This window comes from Oenanthe melanoleuca, chromosome 1 (assembly GCF_029582105.1).
Source record: "Oenanthe melanoleuca isolate GR-GAL-2019-014 chromosome 1, OMel1.0, whole genome shotgun sequence".
NCBI lineage: Eukaryota > Metazoa > Chordata > Aves > Passeriformes > Muscicapidae > Oenanthe > Oenanthe melanoleuca.
In genome coordinates this window covers 726,695-744,985 of record NC_079333.1, presented here as the reverse complement: position 1 = coordinate 744,985, position 18,291 = coordinate 726,695, and the positions used below count along the sequence as shown (strand labels likewise).

At 60.6% G+C, this 18,291-nt stretch overlaps 3 protein-coding genes across 3 annotated transcripts; all 3 read left to right on the top strand.

The window, feature by feature from the left end:
* Positions 1 to 1,208: 1,208 nt before the first annotated feature.
* Positions 1,209 to 5,020, top strand: SPCS2 (signal peptidase complex subunit 2). Its single transcript, XM_056488662.1, has 5 exons — positions 1,209 to 1,320; positions 2,817 to 2,900; positions 3,181 to 3,341; positions 4,335 to 4,469; positions 4,763 to 5,020. Exons 1-5 carry the CDS (start codon positions 1,282 to 1,284, stop codon positions 4,947 to 4,949), a joined length of 606 nt encoding a protein of 201 aa, XP_056344637.1. The 5' UTR covers positions 1,209 to 1,281; the 3' UTR covers positions 4,950 to 5,020.
* Positions 5,021 to 7,413: 2,393 nt separating this feature from the next.
* On the top strand, positions 7,414 to 10,116 carry NEU3 (neuraminidase 3). Its single transcript, XM_056487750.1, has 4 exons — positions 7,414 to 7,465; positions 7,561 to 7,803; positions 7,892 to 8,368; positions 9,071 to 10,116. Exons 1-4 carry the CDS (start codon positions 7,439 to 7,441, stop codon positions 9,524 to 9,526), a joined length of 1,203 nt encoding a protein of 400 aa, XP_056343725.1. The 5' UTR covers positions 7,414 to 7,438; the 3' UTR covers positions 9,527 to 10,116.
* Positions 10,117 to 10,408: 292 nt separating this feature from the next.
* On the top strand, positions 10,409 to 16,910 carry P4HA3 (prolyl 4-hydroxylase subunit alpha 3). Its single transcript, XM_056505781.1, is given in 14 exon segments — positions 10,409 to 11,007; positions 11,356 to 11,498; positions 11,756 to 11,890; positions 11,893 to 11,972; positions 12,496 to 12,645; positions 12,734 to 12,785; positions 12,975 to 13,132; positions 13,207 to 13,383; positions 13,881 to 13,945; positions 14,034 to 14,193; positions 14,721 to 14,783; positions 15,033 to 15,101; positions 15,305 to 15,401; positions 15,563 to 16,910. Coding segments are annotated over 14 exon segments (2,019 nt in total). The 3' UTR covers positions 15,634 to 16,910.
* The last annotated feature ends 1,381 nt before the right edge of the window (positions 16,911 to 18,291 follow it).

The following is an 18,291-nucleotide window of genomic DNA, read 5'->3' as shown; positions in this document are numbered from 1 at the left end:
GCTGCTTGGCCCAGACAGGTGATGCTTGCCTCCATCTGAAGGAGGTTGTGGAGTAATTGTAGAACCACAGAATCATTTGGTTGGAAAAGCTCAGAGACCCAAGCTCTGCTTCCTCTCAGGACAAACCCATTTTGATCCGAGGCTGCTCCCCCAACAGCTGGGTTTGGGCTGGGGTTACTCCAGCTGTGGATCCCAGGGAGCCCAGCAGTGTCCGTGTGGCCGCCTGGCAGAGCTGAGCCCTCTCCCAGTGGAACACACCCGTGCTTTCCATGGGGGCCCATCCTGTCTGCATCCCTGGCAGCTGCAGCAGGACATACCCAAGCTGTCCTTTCTCCCCTTCCAGCTCCGCTGGCACCTCCGTGTGACCGGGAGCGCTGCCAGAGGCTGCCCAAGGACCTGTGCCTGCTCCGCTCCCGCCCCCTCTGCTCTCAAACACTGAACAATGTGCCGTTTCCTCCGGGAGTGCCTTGGCGCAGCCAGGGCAGCGAGCCAGAGCAGATTCCCACCAAAAGGAACAAAGGTACCGAGAAGTTCATTAATAACAGGCTTGAGCAAAGACAGGTGAAAACCCATCACTTGCTCTCGCTGTAGGGAGCTGCATTTGCAGGAGACCGGACTGGGGCTGCTGATTCTTTTAACATGAAACTGACATCCTACATCAAAGCAGCTAAGCTGGATCAGTCCAAATGGCGTCTAGCTTAGCATCGCATCTCCTGCCATGGAAAACAGGAGCTTCCTTGTCACGGCAAGGGGGCCGCTGTACATGAAGGGTCCCGTTAAGGAGGAATAAGCAGCATCCTGCTCTCATGGCTCAGCCACACAACAGGGTGCTGTATCGGGTTGGAGATCACAGAACCATGGAATAGTTAGAGCTGGAAAAGGCCTCCAGGGTCGTCGAGTCCCCCAGCACTGCAGGGCCACCACTGATCCATGTCCCCAAGTGTCACATCCACACGGATTTAAATCCCTGCGGGTAATGGGGACTCCGCCACTGCTCTGCGCAGCTGTGCCAGGAATAGACAGCCCTTTTGGGGTCGGACCGGAATGGGAGCAAGCTCATCTAGTGGAAGGTTGCCCTGGCCATGGCAGGGCTGGGACTGGACGGGGTTTACGGTCGCTCCCCACCCAAACGCCGTGACTCCATGATGCGAGCGCCTCCACGTCACGGGGACTGCATTTCCCGGCGTGCCGCGCGGCGCGGGGGGGCCGGACTTCCGGCAGCGCGGCCAATCAGCAGCCCCCAGGTGGCGCGGGCGGGGCGGGGGCGGAGGCGGCGAGAAGATGGCGGCCAAAAGCGGCCGGAACGGGCTCCTGGACAAGGTACCGCCAGCGGGGCTCCCGAGCCGCCCGAGCGGCCCCGGGCAGCGCCCCGCCGGGCCCGGGCTCCCGCCTTCCACTCCTGGGCATCCCTCCCTCAGCCCCGGGCATCCATCCTTCACCCCTGAGCATCTCCCGCCAGCCCTGGGCATCCTCAGCTCTGAGCATCCCTCCTCATCCCTGAGCATCCTCCTCATCCCTGAGCATCCTCAGCTCTGAGCATCCCTCCTCATCCCTGAGCATCCTTCTCATCCCTGAGCATCCCCAATCCTGAGCATCCCCATCCCTGAGCATCCCCAACCCTGAGCATCCCCCCTAATTCCTGGGCATCCCCATCCCTGAGCATCCTCCCTTCAGCCCTGGTCACGCCCCTTCCAACTGCTGTAGATGCTTGTATAAGGAAAAATAAATAGTGGAAAGAATTCGACCCTCTTCTCAAACAGCAAAGGCTTTGGCTTCCAATTAACATGTGTGCTAATTAACCCTGGAAGAAAATGCTTCAAAAAGGAGCCACTTAAAATATTTGGTACCATAGACTGATGTGAGAGCTCTGTCCCAGTTCTCCATTATTTTTAGATCCTTTCTGGCCATTGCTTTTGTGCCTCATGAACCTCGTGGACACGCAGTGACATTCACTTTGTGCCTCATAATTCCCACGTGCTGGGCCTGGGGGATAACTGGGCTTTTCCCTGAGCAGCTGCAGGGGAAGCAGGTCAAGTTTTACACATTATTTTAAAGTGGTTTTCCTCCTTCCGGGGAGGGAATGAAGCTCTTTGGACTGGGAGTTAATCAATCCAGCTTGGGAGCTTCCGGAGCAGGAAAATAACACCAGTGAAATCGAGGATTGCTTTATTGGCAGCTAAGATTCCAGCTCCAGTCACTCACCTGTTTGAAACTGGGGATGACTTATGGATACTCAGGGTTCAGACTGATGTGTCACCAAAAAATAATGTAATTCAGGGGAGGGTGGACCCCTTGGAAAAGCTGAACCGTTATATATGGAATTGTTAATGGGGAGGGACCCATCCCTGCAGAAGATTTGACCATGGAAGAGTGACAGAGTCCTCTGCTTTTGTTCTAGAGAATGGTTTTAACTGAAATTTCTTGTTTGTGCCTTTTAATTCTGCCCTTGTGCAAAGATAGTTGGGGGTTCTTGAAATTTCCCTCCATCCTCCAGGAGCCCGTGTGCAGCAGTGTGGCTGGAAATTCGGAGCACATCCAAAGGCAGGAATTCAGCCCACCTGCCACTGCCTGGGGATGGCAGCAGGAGCAGCAAATGTAGCAGCAGAATGAAATCTGCTCTCAGAGCCACTGCCAGCCTGTGGTGGGGTGCATAAGCTAAGCCTGCCCAGGCAGCTCTGGGGTGCAGGCAGCCTCTGTCCAGCCAGCTTTTCCCAAACAGGCAGCTGCTGCCTGGTTTGCCTCCTGTCCTGGTGCTCACAGCAGGAGCAAGTGTGGTGGGATGAAATTCCCCTCACTCCACACTGTTTCCATTGCAGTGGAAGATTGATGATAAGCCAGTGAAAATTGACAAATGGGACGGTTCAGCTGTGAAAAATTCCTTGGATGACTCTGCCAAAAAGGTGGGTTCTATCTCTGCTGAGTTGTCCCTCTTGGGAAACTCTCTGATTTTCTTTCCTCCTTTTGGGTGGGTGTTGTGCCCATGTCCATGTGTGGCATCTCCTGTGATTCCCACGTGTTTGTGCCCAATAGGGATCAATTATCAGGATGCCTGATGCAGCCATGAATTCCCCATGAACTGGCTGCCCAGTTTGCCACTGGGACTGTTCCCTTCCAGCCCTTCCCAGAGTGTGTCAGATTGCTGAGCAGCTGCAGTGACTGTGCTGCCTGTTCCTCCTGCAGGTGCTCCTGGAGAAGTACAAGTACGTGGAGAATTTCCGTTTGATCGACGGCCGCCTCCTCATCTGCACAATCTCCTGTCTCTTTGCCATTGTCGCTTTGATTTGGGATTACCTGCACCCTTTTCCCGAGTCCAAACCGGTCCTTGCCTTTTGTGTTATCTCATATCCTTTACAGGTCTTGTCTTGGTTGCACCACGAGGGTTTGATTTTCCACATGAGCAAAACCCTTCTGGATATTCCAGTTTTCAGCCTGTGGGAATTACAGTTCCTGTCATGTGGGGCTCAGCTGGCAATCAGACAGTTTTCATGTGATGGGAAAATGCCTGCCTGTCTGGGTGAAATGCCCTACATTTGGGTGGTTTGAGGCAGATCTTTTTTTTTTACTTCTATCCACAGTCTGGTTACAGACAGGTTTGCCTTTCCCTCATACCACAGGCCAGGTACTAAGAGAGGAAAGAGGAAATTCTTGGCAGCAGAGGGATCCCTCTGCAGAGGGATCTGGATCCATGGGCCGAGGTCACTCCATGAGGTTCAGCAATGCAAAGGATTAGGTGGCCTTGGCAGGAGGGATGGGCTGGGGCAATGGTTGGATTGAATGGGCTCAGAGACATTTTCCAGCCTAAACAAGTCTGTGATCCTAAGGAATCTCGTTGTTCCAGGCTGCTCTGGTGACTTTCAGAACAAATGGGTGATTTGTCTTGCAGCACTTGAAATTACTCAATTCTGAAAATGGGAAAGAAGAATTGCTTGGTCTGTGCTCAGGAGGAATGCCCAGCAACTCCTGGGGCTTGTTCAGTCTCAAGTTTTCCCACTGTCTCCCAGCAAATGTCAGAGAATCCCAGACTGGTTTGGGTGGGAAGGGACCTTAAAGCTCATCCAGGTCCACCCCCTGCCATGGGCAGGGACATTTCCACTAGACCAGGTTGCTCCAAGCCCCATCCAGCCTTGGACACTTCCCAGGAGTGAATAGTAAATTATTAGTTTCTATTTATTACTTAATTTCTCGTGCTAATGGAGCATCAGCCAAACATCCTGTTTGGAATTAAACTGTCACGAGAGGTGGTTGAACAACAGTGTCTGAGGGGATCCGAGCGACTTCCCTGCCTGATTCTGCTTCTCCCTGCACCTTCCTAATTCCCTTAACTTGCTCTGCACGTATTTTGTGATGATGGGAATCCTGACCATCTATACCTCATACAAAGAGAAGAGTATTTTCCTGGTGGCCCACAGGAAGGACCCTGCAGGGATGGATCCTGACGATGTGTGGCAGCTCTCGTCCAGCCTCAAACGGTAGCGGGCAGCCCAGGCTAAGCCCCCTCCCTCCCCAGGGATCACCCCACACACTGCCTCTGCCTCTGAAACCCACAACTCCTCCTGCTCCACCAGCCCATGTCCTGCTCCAGGAATGGCAGCAGCCCCAGGGTGTCCTGCCACCACTGTCCGTGTCTCACTTCTCTGTGATGCGGGTCAGAGGCCTTTAGTTGTGTCAGTGGTGGGGCCTGCAGGCTGGGGGCTTTCCCCTGGGCAGGAGGGGTTCTGTCCCCACTGGGGTCCTGCTCTGAGGTGTGTCTGCCCCCCCACAGGTTTGATGACAAGTACACCCTGAAGCTGACGTTCATCAGCGGCAAAACCAAGCAGCAGAGGGAAGCCGAGTTCACCAAGTCCATCGCCAAGTTCTTCGATAACAACGGCACTCTAGTCATGGAGGCCTACGAGCCAGAGGTGTCCAAGCTGCACGACAGCCTGGCCCTGGAGAGGAAAACTAAGTGATCCCGGAGCCCACCCGCCTCCCAGGGCCTGCTGAATTAACACCAATAAAGTCACATGGCAAAGAACGCGAATCATGGCCTCTGTTTTTGTCCTGAAGTCCTACTGCATTTGGAATAAGCAGCAGTTTTTAATCTTGGACCAAGATTTGGTGAAGCTCATGGCTAAGCTTGGTCTGTGGGCCTGCCTTCCAGGCTCTGAGGGGACCCCAGAAATGCATTCTGGGCACCCTCAGGAGGGGAAACATCACCAGTGCTGCCCAGCATCCTCTGCTTTACCTGGCAGTGCTCTTGTGTCCAGGGGGTTTTTACCAATCCCACCTTTCTGTTTTCTGGTAGGAGTTCAGGACAAAACCCTTCTGTGAAACAACCATCCCCTCCCAAACAAGGTTGCTTTATTTTTGTATTTATCTAACTGGGGCTAGTGGATTGTTTTTATATTAAAAAAAAATGTGTTGGGGGGGAGAATCAAACATGCTACTTCTGTGTGCTCAGCCACGAAGCTTCCAGAAAGTGTGAAAGATTTTCCAAGCTGTGTCTGTCTGTCCTGCAGTTCCCTTGTGACTTCCCTTGTTCCATGTGTCCCTTCTATAAATGGGCATTTTTTAAAAGAGAGATTTTTGAGGTTGTTTTTTCAATAAAAGGGAAGAACAGACATCAAACTTGTCTTGGAGCATCTCTGGAGTGTTTCACGCCTGGGGAGGAAATCCCAGTTCACAAAATCCCCAAGGCTGGAAGAGTCCTGGCATTCCCATGGCACCACCACAACCTTGTCATCTAAACCTGGTCCCCAGGTGCCACATGATGATGAAGATGACTCCTCTTTTATCTTGTAGAGCTGGTTGGGCTTGGCTGCCTCACCTCAGGGAACTCCCAGACGGACCTTTGTGATTTCCCAGCCCTCCCTCTCCGATCTGTTCCACAGAGGCACGTGGGAAGGCAAGGGCCGCCAGGAAGGGATTCTCCTGGCAGCCCAAGCAGGGTGCTGCCCCATCGCTCTCCTGGCTCCCCTCCTGCCTGTGGGGACCTCTCGGCAGCGGCTGCACCAGTCCGTCTGCTGCTGACAGTGGCCGCTCCAGCTCCGAGCGAGCGCCAAGGAGCGCGTCCATCGCCGCTCACACCTGCACAGGTACCGCCCCTCTGCCCCGCACCGGGCTCTGCGGTGCCCACGGCCGGATCCCCGCCCGTTCCTCGCTCGGCCGGGCGCTGACCCGGCCCCGGAGCCGCAGGAAGAGGCGGAGCGGGGCCGAGGGAGGAGCGGGGTGCGGGATGCGGAGGTGCGGAAATGGGGGATGCGGAGATGCGGGGACTGCGGGGTGCGGGACGGGGGGAGTGGCAGCACGGAGGGGATCGGGGTCGGTGCTTGGGGGTGCCGGGGGGCTGTGACTGGGGGGTCCCCGGGGCTTGGTGCGTGCGGAGTGTAGGGGAGTGAGTGGGACTGTGGGGGCGTCGGGGGTACACGGGGAGAACCTGGGTACCGCAGGTGGATGGGGGCGGTCAGGGCCTGCGGGGGCGAAGGGGGGTCGGGAATGGGAAGGGGGATGCACGGAGGGGTCTCTCACTGGGGGTTCGGTGCACGCTGGGTGTCGGGGGTTTGTGCGGTGGGCCAGCGTAGGGACACCGGGCTGCAGGGTGGGATCGAGGTGACAGAGGTGCGTGGGAAACTGGGGGTGCACGGGGAATGAAGGGGTGCACGGGGAATGGAGGGGTGCGTGGGGAACGGGGGGTGCACGGGGAATGGAGGGGTGCACGGGGAATGGAGGGGTGCGTGGGGAATGGAGGGGTGCACGGGGAATGAAGGGGTGCACGGGGAATGGGGGGTGCGTGGGGAATGGAGGGGTGCACGGGGAATGAAGGGGTGCACGGGGAATGGAGGGGTGCGTGGGGAACGGGGGGTGCACGGGGAACTGGAGGGGTGCACGGGGAATGGAGGGGTGCGTGGGGAATGGAGGGGTGCACGGGGAATGGAGGGGTGCACGGGGAATGAAGGGGTGCACGGGGAATGGAGGGGTGCACGGGGAATGAAGGGGTGCACGGGGAATGGAGGGGTGCGTGGGGAACGGGGGGTGCACGGGGAATGGAGGCGGTGACGGGGAATGAAGGGGTGCACGGGGAACTGGGGGTGCCCAGGGAATGGAGGGGTGCACGGGGAATGGAGGGGTGCGTGGGGAATGAAGGGTGCACGGGGAATGGAGGGGTGCACGGGGAACTGGGGGTGCACGGGGAATGGAGGGGTGCGTGGGGAACGGGGGGTGCACCCCTAGGGAACGGGGGTGCACGGGCACACGGGCGTTGGGGGAGCCTGGGGGTCCCGGTGCGGCGCAGGAGGGGCACAGCCCTTGGGAGCAGCCTGGAGGCGGCACCGAGGGTGGAGCAGGGACTGTGTGCAGCACAGCAGGGCAGCAGAGCGGGTGTGACCCCCGGGAGGGGCTCTGCTCTCACCCCACTCTCCCACCCTGCCCAGGTCCCAGGGGGAGCCTCAGGGCGGCCACCATGTCCCAGGCCACCACCTGCCTCAAGGTGAGCCTTCACGCCTATCCGCCCCCCCCCGCACAGGCCACTCCCTCCTTTTGCCGGGATTTAACCCTTCCCATCTGACTTTCCCACCCTTCCAGCAGCAGGGGGATGGCGGGGAGAGCCCTTCAGCACTGCCACCACCACCAGCATCGCCGCACATTTTCCCTCCGGAGACGCTGTTCCGGCAGGCAGGTGGGGTCACCTACCGCATCCCGGCTCTGCTCTACGTTCCCCCGGATGATTCCTTCCTGGCCTTTGCCGAGAAGCGCTCCTCGGCCCGGGACGAGGATGCCAAGTACCTGGTGCTGCGGCGGGGCCGCCGGCACGGCTGCTCGGTCAAGGTAAAACCCCCCGGGCCGTAGGAACGAGGGGGCGGCCGCAGGGTGCAGCGGGCCCGCGGCTGAGCCCCGCTTTCCTCCTTGCCGGCAGTGGGGTCCCGTGGAGGAGCTGTCGGCGCTGACGCTGCCCCGGCACCGCACTATGAACCCCTGTCCTCTCTACGACGCCAGGAGCGGCACCGTGTTCCTCTTCTGCATCTGCGTGGAGCGGGGCAAGTCGGAGCGGCGCCAGCTGTGGAGCGGCTGCAGCGCGGCGCGGCTCTGCTTCGCCAGCAGCGCCGACGGCGGCCGCGGCTGGAGCGCGCTGCGCGACGTGACGGGCGAGGCCATCGGCGCCGACCTGGCCCGCTGGGCCACCTTCGCCGTGGGGCCGGGCCACGGCGTGCAGCTGGGCTCGGGCCGCCTCGTGGTGCCGGCCTACGCCTACTACGTGCACGGGTTGGTGTGCGGGGCGCTGCGCCTGCCGTGCTTCACCCGCCAGCACTCCCTCGTCTTCTACAGCGACGACGGCGGGCGCCGCTGGCACAGGGGCGAGCTGCTGGGCGGGGAGCGCACCGGCGAGTGCCAGGTGGCCGAGATTGGGGGCGCGCAGCCCGGCAAGAGCCAGGCGGCCGAGATTGGGGGCGCGCAGCCCGGCAAGAGCCAGGCGGCCGAGGCTCGGGGCTCGCAGCCCGGCAAGAGCCAGGCGGCCGAGATTGGGGGCTCGCAGCCCGGCAAGAGCCAGGCGGCCGAGACTGGGGGCTCGCAGCCCGGCAAGAGCCAGGCGGCCGAGACTGGGGGCTCGCAGCCCGGCAAGAGCCAGGCGGCCGAGACTGGGGGCGCGCAGCCCGGCAAGAGCCAGGCGGCCGAGATTGGGGGCTCGCAGCCCGGCAAGAGCCAGGCGGCAGAGACTGGGGGCGCGCAGCCCGGCGAGAGCCAGGCGGCCGAGATTGGGGGCTCGCAGCCCGGCAAGAGCCAGGCGGCCGAGGCTCGGGGCTCGCAGCCCGGCAAGGGCCAGGCGGCCGAGACTGGGGGCTCGCAGCCCGGCAAGGGCCAGGCGGCCGAGGCTCGGGGCTCGCAGCCCGGCAAGGGCCAGGCGGCCGAGACTGGGGGCTCGCAGCCCGGCAAGAGCCAGGCGGCCGAGATTGGGGGCTCGCAGCCCGGCAAGAGCCAGGCGGCCGAGACTGGGGGCTCGCAGCCCGGCAAGAGCCAGGCGGCCGAGGCTCGGGGCTCGCAGCCCGGCGAGTGCCAGGCGGCCGAGGCTCGGGGCTCGCAGCCCGGCGATTGCCAGGTGGCCGAGGCTCGGGGCTCGCAGCCCCCGGTGCTGTACTGCAGCGCCCGCGCCCCGAGCGGCTGCCGCGCCGTGGCGCTCAGCGCCGACCAGGGGCTGCGCTTCCAGCGGCCCGCGCCCTGCCCGGCGCTGGGCGAGCCCCCGCGGGGCTGCCAGGGCAGCGTGCTCAGCTTCGCCCACGCCGGCAGCCCCTGGCTGCTCTACTCGCACCCCACCGACCGCCGCGGCCGCCGCGACCTCGGCCTCTACGTGAACCCGTCGCCGCTGGACGGGGCGGGCTGGCGGCGGCCCTGGCTGCTGCATGCCGGCCCCGCCGGCTACTCCGACCTGGCCCTGAGCCCCGGACCCGTCTTCGCGTGCTTGTTCGAGTGCGGCGCCAGCAGCGCCTGCGAGCAGATCGCCTTCTGCCTCTTCACCCTGGACCTCCCTGGCGAGCAGGACCTGAAGGCTTCCTAAAACAGACCCGTCCTAGGCAGTGCAGTCACTACTGAGTTCAGTCAGCACGGCAGTGCCGAGCCTCACCAGGCTCAGCATCATGTACCTTTTATTTAATTATGTCTTTTTAATCGCCCGTCTGATGCTGTCGGGGACCTGCGGCAGTGGAGGATGTGCTCTGGCTCGGCCGAGGGGAGATGCCAGCCCAGCATAGGAAATGCCGCTGCCTCCCCAAAAATCAGCATTTTTCACCTGGTAGCAGCTCAAAAGCAGAAGGTGCCAGCAAGAGCAGCTGATTCGATGGGGAAAAAGTACCAAAAAATCTTGGTTCCGTTAAAAATGTTTCAGTTCCTGTGTTCCTGCAGGTGGCAGAGAATTCCCAGTTTTTACCGGTTTTTATCCTGTTTTCTTCACTTGCCTGCTTAGGCTGAGTTTCTCCATGCCTCCTGGGAAAAATACTTCTAATCTGGGGAGGAGGGGCGGGAGGTAGGGGAGGGAGGGGACTGTTGGGGGGTGTTCCATTCTGCTCCATAGGGAACAGGTTGTAGCATCCCGACAGTGACAGTGACCTCACATTCCGTGCTGCTGTCAAATAAAATTCTCCCAAAGCACGTGAAATCCAGTGATTACAGGGAAAATCCCAACGGGGCTGACCCTACCCCAGAAAGATGCAGGATGCCCCAGGCGTGGCAGCTCCGGCTCCGTGCTGGTGCTGTGGTTTGTGTGTGGAGAGGCGGGATGGGGCAGGCAAGATGAGTGCGAGGCAGGATAGGAGCAGGCAGGATGAGCAAAGATCCAATCGAGACGGGCACAGGCAGGATGTGGACAGGGGCGGGCAGGATGGGGCTAAGGCAGGCAGGATGGGGCCAGGACAGAATAGAGAAAGGGGCAGGGACAGGCTGGATGAGGCTGGGGCAGGACGGGGACCGACAAGAGGGGACGAGCAGGACCGGGACCAGCACCACGCCGCCCTCCCCAGCCAGCGTGGCGGATCCGGGGCACCCCCACCCCTTTTCCCCCACAGGCGGGGCCTCTCCGCCCCTTTTCCCCCGGTTCTCCCGGCGGCGGCGGCCGGATGGAGGCGGCGGCCGGGGGCACGGCTGGGACGGGACTGCTGCGGACACTGCGGTGCTGGGGCTCCTGCTGAGGATACGGGGGGCACCGGGGAAACTCTGGTTACTGGGGCCACTGCTGGGGGCGCTGGGGATACTGGGAGCACTGGCGGTGCTGGTGGCGCTGCCGGGACTGGAGACGCCGTGGGTGCCTGGAGCGCTGCGAGCTCTCGGGGCACTGGGGATTCCTGGAGCACTGGGGGCGCTGGGAGCACTGGGGGCGCTGGGGGGGCTGTGGGCGCTGCTGGCGCTGCTGCCGCCCCCCGCCCCGGCCGAGACGTTCTCCGCGATGCTGAGCGTGCGGGGAGCGCTGGGCGCCGAGCGCCGCCTGCTCCGCCGGCTCCGCTCCTACCTGCGGGACGAGAGCTCCCGCCTGCGCCGCCTCCGCAGGTACCGGCCCCCCGAACCTGGCGTGCCTGATTCCCTGGCCGCGGGAGGGTTAACCCATCCCCACCTAAATGAGAGGGTGGTGGGAGGACGGGAAGCTGAGACCGGACGTGGCTCACGCCCCCAGTTCCCCCAGGAGGGGGACGTGGTTCCCCCACCCGTGGGATCTGGGCTGCAGCATCCCCGAGGAGCGGGCTATCCCCACACACGCACCAGACACGGGTTAGACAATCCCTCAGCTCTGGCTTGGCCAAAGAGTGGACGCTGCCCAGCAGTTGGGGGGACTCAGCCCTCCCCTGGGTGCTGTCAGCACTGAGGAGCATCCAAGTGTCCTCCAGTGGTGCCTTGTAGGTTCTACGAGAAGGTGCAGGCACTGCACCAGGACCCCAAGGCCTCGGTGGACAACCCCCTGCTGGCCTTCAGCCTCATCAAGCGCCTCCACTCTGACTGGCCCAACGTCGTGTACAGCGACGAGGCCACCAGGAACACCCAGGGTACGGGAAGGGACTCGGCCCTGCGCCCCCTCTGCCACCGGGGCAGAGCCAGGGGGTGGTGGGGAGAGGATGGGGGGCGGGAGAACAGATGGAAGAGAGGAACAAGAGGACAGATGGAGGGGAAGGGTCAATGGGTAGAGGAACAGAATGGATGGAGGAGCAGGATGTGGGGTCCCCAGAGAAAAGAGCTGATAAGAGTGACCGCACCTCACGATTTCATTTATTCCCCACCCTCGCACCTCTTCCCCACCCTGCAGCACTCCATGCTGGCCTCGGGGAGGTGGAGCAGGAGCTGCCTGGAGCTGAGGACCTGGACGGGGCAGCCAGGGCGCTGATGAGGCTGCAGGACGTGTACGCACTCAGCGTCAAGGGCTTGGCCAGCGGCGTCTTCCAGAGAGAGCCGGGCAGCCGCCCCTCTACAGCCCCGGGCGCCGCGTGCCCCTCTCTGCCGACGACTGCTTCCACGTGGGAAAGGTGAGGAGAGCCCCCCCAGCCCCCACGGACCCCACGAGCCCCCACAGAGCCTCACCAGCCCCCACAGAGCCCCACCAGCCCCCACGGACCCCACGAGCCCCCACGGAGCCCCACGAGCCCCCACGGACCCCACGAGCCCCCACAGAGCCCCACAAGCCCCCACGGAGCCCCACCAGCCCCCACGGAGCCCCACGAGCCTCCACAGAGCCCCACGAGCCCCCACAGAGCTTCCTCAGCCCGGGATGGACATTGGGGTTTCTTTATGTGGGATGAGATGAAAGTGCAGGTGCAAATGGGCATCGAGACTGAGATGGGGATGGAACAGGAAAGGAAGGGAAGGGACAGGGTGGGGATGATGTGGTAGGGAATGGGGATGGAGATGGTGACAGGAAAGCAACAGATGCAATGGTACAGCATGGGATGGGATGGGATATTGGGATATTGGGATATTGGGATATTGGGATATTGGGATGGATGCAGGCCAGGCTGGCCCAGCTGGTGCAGGTGCTGTGCTGCCCTGCAGGTGGCCTATGACACAGGTGACTATTACCACTCCATTGCGTGGCTGGAGGAGGCTGCCAGCCTCTTCCGCCTGTCCTATGGCAGCTGGAACCTGGAGGACCGGAGCAGCCTGGAGGATGCTCTGGACCATCTGGCCTTCTCCTACTTCATGGTACAGCCATGAGTCCCCTCCCCATCCCCAGTATCCAAACCACAGGTGGGAGGATGGATGCTCATGGGGTCTCCACTTCTCCATCCAGGCTGGAAACATCTCTCATGCCTTGAGCCTCTCCAGGGAGCTCCTCCGCTACGGTATGTGGGACAGTCCTGGATGCAGCAAGAAGAGGGAAAAGATTTTGGGATGTCCCCGTCACCTCTGCATGGCAATAGCCTCCCTCACCCCATTCCTTGCTCCCATCTGGGGTCATTCTCCAGAGACCAATGCCAGGGAAGGGGGTTGATGGGGATGGGGCAGTCTGGGTGACACCACCTCCCCAGCAGATCCCAGCAACCAAAGGGTGTCGAGGAATGTGGCCAAGTACAAGAAGCTGCTGGAGATGGGGACGGGGGCAAGAGCCAGCCCCCTGCAGCGCCCCAACAGCACCCGCCTGCAGAGCCGTGACGCCTACGAGGAGCTGTGCCAGCGCCCCAGGGGGCAGGTGGGACTGGCAGGGCTGCCACGGTCCCCCACCACCGCTGTCCCCCCCTCACTGTCCTTCCTCTTCCTCCCCAGGCAGCCCCAGAGCAGCTCCTGCAGCTCAGCTGCTCCTACGAGACCAACAGCAGCCCCTACCTCCTCCTGCAGCCTGCCAAGAAGGAGCTGGTCCGGATCCAGCCCTATGTGGCTCTGTACCATGATTTTATCACCGATGCTGAGGCTGAGACTATCAAGGGGCTGGCAGGGCCCTGGGTGAGCCATCCCTGTCTCCAGGGATGCCCCTTTCCTGCAGCAGGGTGTCCCAGGAGATGATGATCCAGGGTGAATGCAATGCAATGAGATAGGAGGGGATTTAAGGCAAAAGCCTCCTCCAGGGAGTTCAGATGGGATGGGGCTTGGAGCAACCTGGGCCGGTGCAGGGAGTCCCTGCCTATGGGGCGGGGAGACAGTGGAACTGGATGACCTTGGATTAGATCTACTCTAATCCAAACCACTCTAGGATTAGGTGAGACCCTGGGGGTGATGACCTCAGTTCCATCTGAGCCTCCCAAAAGGTTACTTGGGAGAAACCAGGTCCACGGCCTTGGTGACACCCTGCTGCATTGGCTGCACCTGCTGTCACTGCTTCCTTCAGCCCAGTGAGACGCTCGGGGTGGATGTTTGGCCCCAGCTGGCACAAACCACCAACTTCGACCCTGCTTGTGTGAGGTGCCACATGTGGCAACGCGCATCCCCCGTGTGTCCCTCAGCTGCAGAGATCCGTGGTTGCCTCTGGGGAGAAGCAGCAGAAAGCCGAGTACCGGATTAGCAAGAGGTAGCAGCCACCCCCTGGTCCTCCAGCCCCGCGCCGCCGCGGCCCCACGGCGCCGTGCCCGGGTGAGCTGGGCTGGCCGCTCCCGCAGCGCGTGGCTGAAGGACACGGCCGACCCCGTGCTGCGGGCGCTGGACACGCGCATCGCCGCCGTCACCGGGCTGGACCCGCGGCCGCCCCACGCCGAGCACCTGCAGGTGGTCAACTACAGCCTGGCCGGCCACTACGAGCCACACTTCGACCACGCCACGGTCAGGGGCTGCCAGGGAGGGCCGTGGGGCACCGGGGCGGCGCTCAGGGGGTTCTTTGGTGTTCCTGGGGACGGGCCCTGGGTTGGCCTTTGGGGTGATTCCTCAGATGTTCCTGAAGAACCCTCGGGTGGTCCCTCAGATATTCCTGGAGCTGGGCCCTGGGATGCTGCTCATGATGCTGCTGGGATGGTGCCCGAGGGAAGACCCCGAATGATCCCTGTGGAGTCCCCATAATGATCCCTAGGTTATTCCCTGAAATGTTCCTAGTGATGCACCCTGGGATGGCCCCTCGCAGGGGTAGGATGGATGGTCCCAGGATGCTGATCTCTGGGTGGGTGCCTGGGGTATTCCTGGGAAGGGAGGGAAGGAGGGAGGAAAAAAAAGGGAGAGGGAGGGATGTTCTGGGGGGGAACAGTGTGGGGCAGCTTAGTGCTGCTGGGGTGTGAGGGGCCTCTGGGCTGAGCTGTGTCAGTGCAGGACGGACCGTCCCCACGGCATTGACCATCCCACCTCCCCTGTTGGAGCAGTCCAGGAAGAGCCCCCTGTACAGGATGAACTCGGGCAACAGGATCGCCACCATCATGATCTACGTGAGTCCTCCCTCGTTTCCAGGCCCAGAGACATGGCCCTGGCCTGGCCAGGGTGTGGGATGGGTGAGGGCAGCCCTGGAACACTGCAGTGGGTGGGAAGTGCCAAGGTCTGCCGAGTATTCAGGAGCCGTGCCCGAGTGAGGGGAACAGAGCTGGGGCCCAAAGGAGGTTTCGTGCCTCAGTTTCCCTGTGCAAAGGAGCATCACAGGGAAGGGGGATTCATGGCTCCTGTTTTTGCTCCTTTTCCAGCTGAGTGCAGTGGAGGCTGGAGGCTCCACTGCTTTCATCTATGCCAACTTCAGCGTGCCCGTGGTCAAGGTGAGGGGTCCTGTGGAATCCCGGGGAGCGGGGAAGGGAGGATGCTGCTCTCTGTGTCTCAGCTCTCATGGGGAGCTGTGGTTAAGCCTCTCCTGATGCCAAAGCCCAGCCCCGGGGCTCCCTAATCTATTTGGGAGTGCCAAAATTCAGTCTTGGAGATCCCAGCTCTGTTTCAGAGTACCAAACCCGTCTGTGCCCCGCAGAATGCGGCTCTTTTCTGGTGGAACCTGCGGAGGAACGGGAACGGTGACGGGGACACCCTCCATGCCGGCTGCCCCGTCCTGGCCGGGGACAAGTGGGGTGAGAGACACTCCCAGTGTCGCCCTTGGAGGGCGGCGAGAGGGGCTGGGAACGCACAAATACCCTGGATAACAGGGAAGAGGATCCCCAATACCAGCGCAGGGTAGAGAAGGGTGCAGAGGGACGGGAACAGTCAGGGTCCGTGTCCTTGTCCGTTCCAGTGGCGAATAAGTGGATCCATGAACACGGGCAGGAGTTTCGGCGGCCGTGCAGTGCTGACCCACGGGACTGAGCCGCCGTGGGATCACAGACGGGATCTGCAGGGGGCAGAGCCGCCCCGGCACAGCATCTCCCCGAGGGAGGGAAGGGGGAGCAGCGGGGCAGGGGCGGTCGGGAGGGGCCCTTGCTCAACCACGGCCACATGAGGTGGAAATAAAGTCAAAAGACACGAAACCGGGGCGTGTTCTGGGGTGCCAAACCCGATCCCAGGGGCTCCCATCTGTTATGGAATGCCAAAATCCAGTCTCGGGGAGAAGGCAGCTCCTTCCAGCCGTCCCGGCCCCCTCCTGCTGGCACACAAATTCCCTTTCTCCTCCCCGACCGCAGCTCCGACGAGACTGGAAGGCGCAGAGCAGGAACCGGGATCACGGCAGGGAAAGAGCAGGAACCGGGATCACGGCAGGCACAGAGCAGGCACCGGGATCACGGCGGGCACAGAGCAGGCACAGGGATCACGACAGGGAAAGAGCAGGAACCGGGATCACGACAGGGAAAGAGCAGGAACCGGGATCACGGCAGGCACAGAGCAGGAACCGGGATCACGGCAGGGAAAGAGCAGGAACCGGGATCACGGCAGGGAAAGAGCAGGCACCGGGATCACGGCAGGCACGGAGCCGGGGAAAGGAGCCCGGCTTCCCACGGGAACCGAGGGTCAGCTGGGGGGCACTGGGGCAGAGCAGCTCCCCAGCCCCATCCAGCCTCATTGTCCTGGGGGGCTTTGTGTTCCCTGCCCACTGCTCTGTGCTGCAGAGTTCTATTCCCTGCCCGTCGCTCCGTGCCCGCCGCAGCCCTGGGCCTGTCCCGGGATCCCGGGGCTGTCACACCCTCAGTGCCCGGCGGTGCCTGCTGTACAGTTTCCGCTGCACAGTTTCCATCCCCAGGCCTGTCCCGGGATCCCGGGGCTCTCGCACCCTCAGTGCCCGGCGGAACCGTGCGTACCGGGCTCCCTCGGGACGTTTAGCTCCCTTGGGTTTTGTTAGCTGAGGCAAGAGGTTTCTTTTTTTTCCCTTTCCCTGGGCTTGGAGACTGTTTGAGCAATCTTTCGGCGGATTTTTTTTTTTTTTTTCCTGAGCAGTTTGGTTTGGTTTGGGTCCAAGATCGGAGAGGGGCGGGAGGAGCAGCAGCCTGGGCCCGGCCGCAGACCTCGGGACAGCCGAGCCAACAAGAGAAAGGAGATGAAATCCACCAGCTTCATCTGCTGCGAGCGGGGCACCCACGCCAAAAGTTCTCCAGGTTCCCATTTGTTTTCCCTTCCCCGACACTGGACCCGGAGCCATTTTTAACCTCCTCTCACGTTGCGGCCGTTGTGGTTTTGGTTTTTTTCCCTTTCCCTGGGATTTTGTTTTCATTTTTGTTTTGTTTTGTTTTTGTTTGTTTGTTTGTTTGTTTTTGTTTATTTGTTTTTTTTTTTTTAATCCGGGTGGGAGGAGTTGAGGGAGTAATGTTAAGGTTGGACAATTCAATATTATTTTTATTCATTTTATTCATATTATTTCATTCATTTATTCATTTTATTTTTCCTTGCCGTGTGGGCTCTCTGGCAATAAACGATTGGGGTTTTTTTCACTTTCATTCACTACTGCTAACCTCCTGCTGGCAGAAGGGGATTGTTGGAACCCTTTCTTTAGAGGAAACACTCATTCCGCAGCGTTTTTCTCCTAAACTTGTCTCTAAACAGAGACATTCATCTCAGTGTCATTCGGATGAGATTTAAATCCTCCAGGATGGAAACCCAGCTTGCCAGGGAGCTCCAGGTCCCCGTGTCAGCTCCTGGCCTCCTTCCCGGCTGGAAGGAAAAGGACAAAAACCGGGGAGGGGGATAGAACCAGAAGGCAGAGCTCTCCCAAGGCTCTCGTGGTTGCTTTGGTTCCGAGATGCGCGGTTATCCCTTTGAAATGCGCGGTTATCCCTTTGAAATGCGCGGTTATCCCTTTGAAATGCGCGGTTATCCCTTTGAAATGCGCGGTTATTCCTTTGAAATGCGCGGCTATCACTTTGAAATGAGCGGTTATCCCTTTGAAATGCACGGTTATCACTCCGAAATGCGCGGCTATCACTTTGAAATGCGCGGATATCCCTTTGAAATGCGCGGTTATCACTCCGAAATGCGCGGTTATTCCTTTGAAATGCGCGGTTATCCCTTTGAAATGCGCGGTTATCCCTTTGAAATGCGCGGTGATCACTCCGAAATGCGCGGTTATCCCTTTGAAATGCGCGGCTATCACTTTGAAATGCGCGGTTATCACTCCGAAATGCGCGGTTATCACTTTGAAATGCGCGGCTATCACTTTGAAATGCGCGGATATCCCTTTGAAATGCACGGTTATCCCTTTGAAATGCGCGGTTATCCCTTTGAAATGCACGGTTATCACTCTGAAATGCGCGGTTATCCCTTTGAAATGCACGGTTATCACTCTGAAATGCGCGGTTATCACTCCTCGGCTGTGTTCTTCCAGGGTTAACCCCACCTGGGCTCACGGGAGAGGGGCTGAGCCGCAAGGACGGCAGCACGGCAGAAGCTGCCACTCTGGGAACAGGCTCCAGCAGCCCTCGGAGCTGTCAAACATGCCTGAATGAAAAACAGCCTGGAAGATTCCCAGTTTCTCCCAGCTTTTCAGTCAGGAACAACCACCGCAGGACTCGGAGAAGGCTGAACAGAGCACAGGTTACT

Excerpts from the sequence above, each read along its gene's own strand:
- SPCS2 (XM_056488662.1), top strand. The coding sequence starts at position 1,282 with ATGGCGGCCAAAAGCGGCCGGAACGGGCTCCTGGACAAG. Across the intron at positions 2,901-3,180 it reads TGGATGACTCTGCCAAAAAG|GTGCTCCTGGAGAAGTACAA; the intron begins GTGGGTTCTATC and ends TTCCTCCTGCAG. Across the intron at positions 3,342-4,334 it reads CTTGCCTTTTGTGTTATCTC|GTATTTTGTGATGATGGGAA; the intron begins ATATCCTTTACA and ends CTTGCTCTGCAC.
- NEU3 (XM_056487750.1), top strand. The coding sequence starts at position 7,439 with ATGTCCCAGGCCACCACCTGCCTCAAG. Across the intron at positions 7,466-7,560 it reads AGGCCACCACCTGCCTCAAG|CAGCAGGGGGATGGCGGGGA; the intron begins GTGAGCCTTCAC and ends CCACCCTTCCAG. Across the intron at positions 8,369-9,070 it reads AGCGCACCGGCGAGTGCCAG|GTGGCCGAGGCTCGGGGCTC; the intron begins GTGGCCGAGATT and ends GGCGATTGCCAG.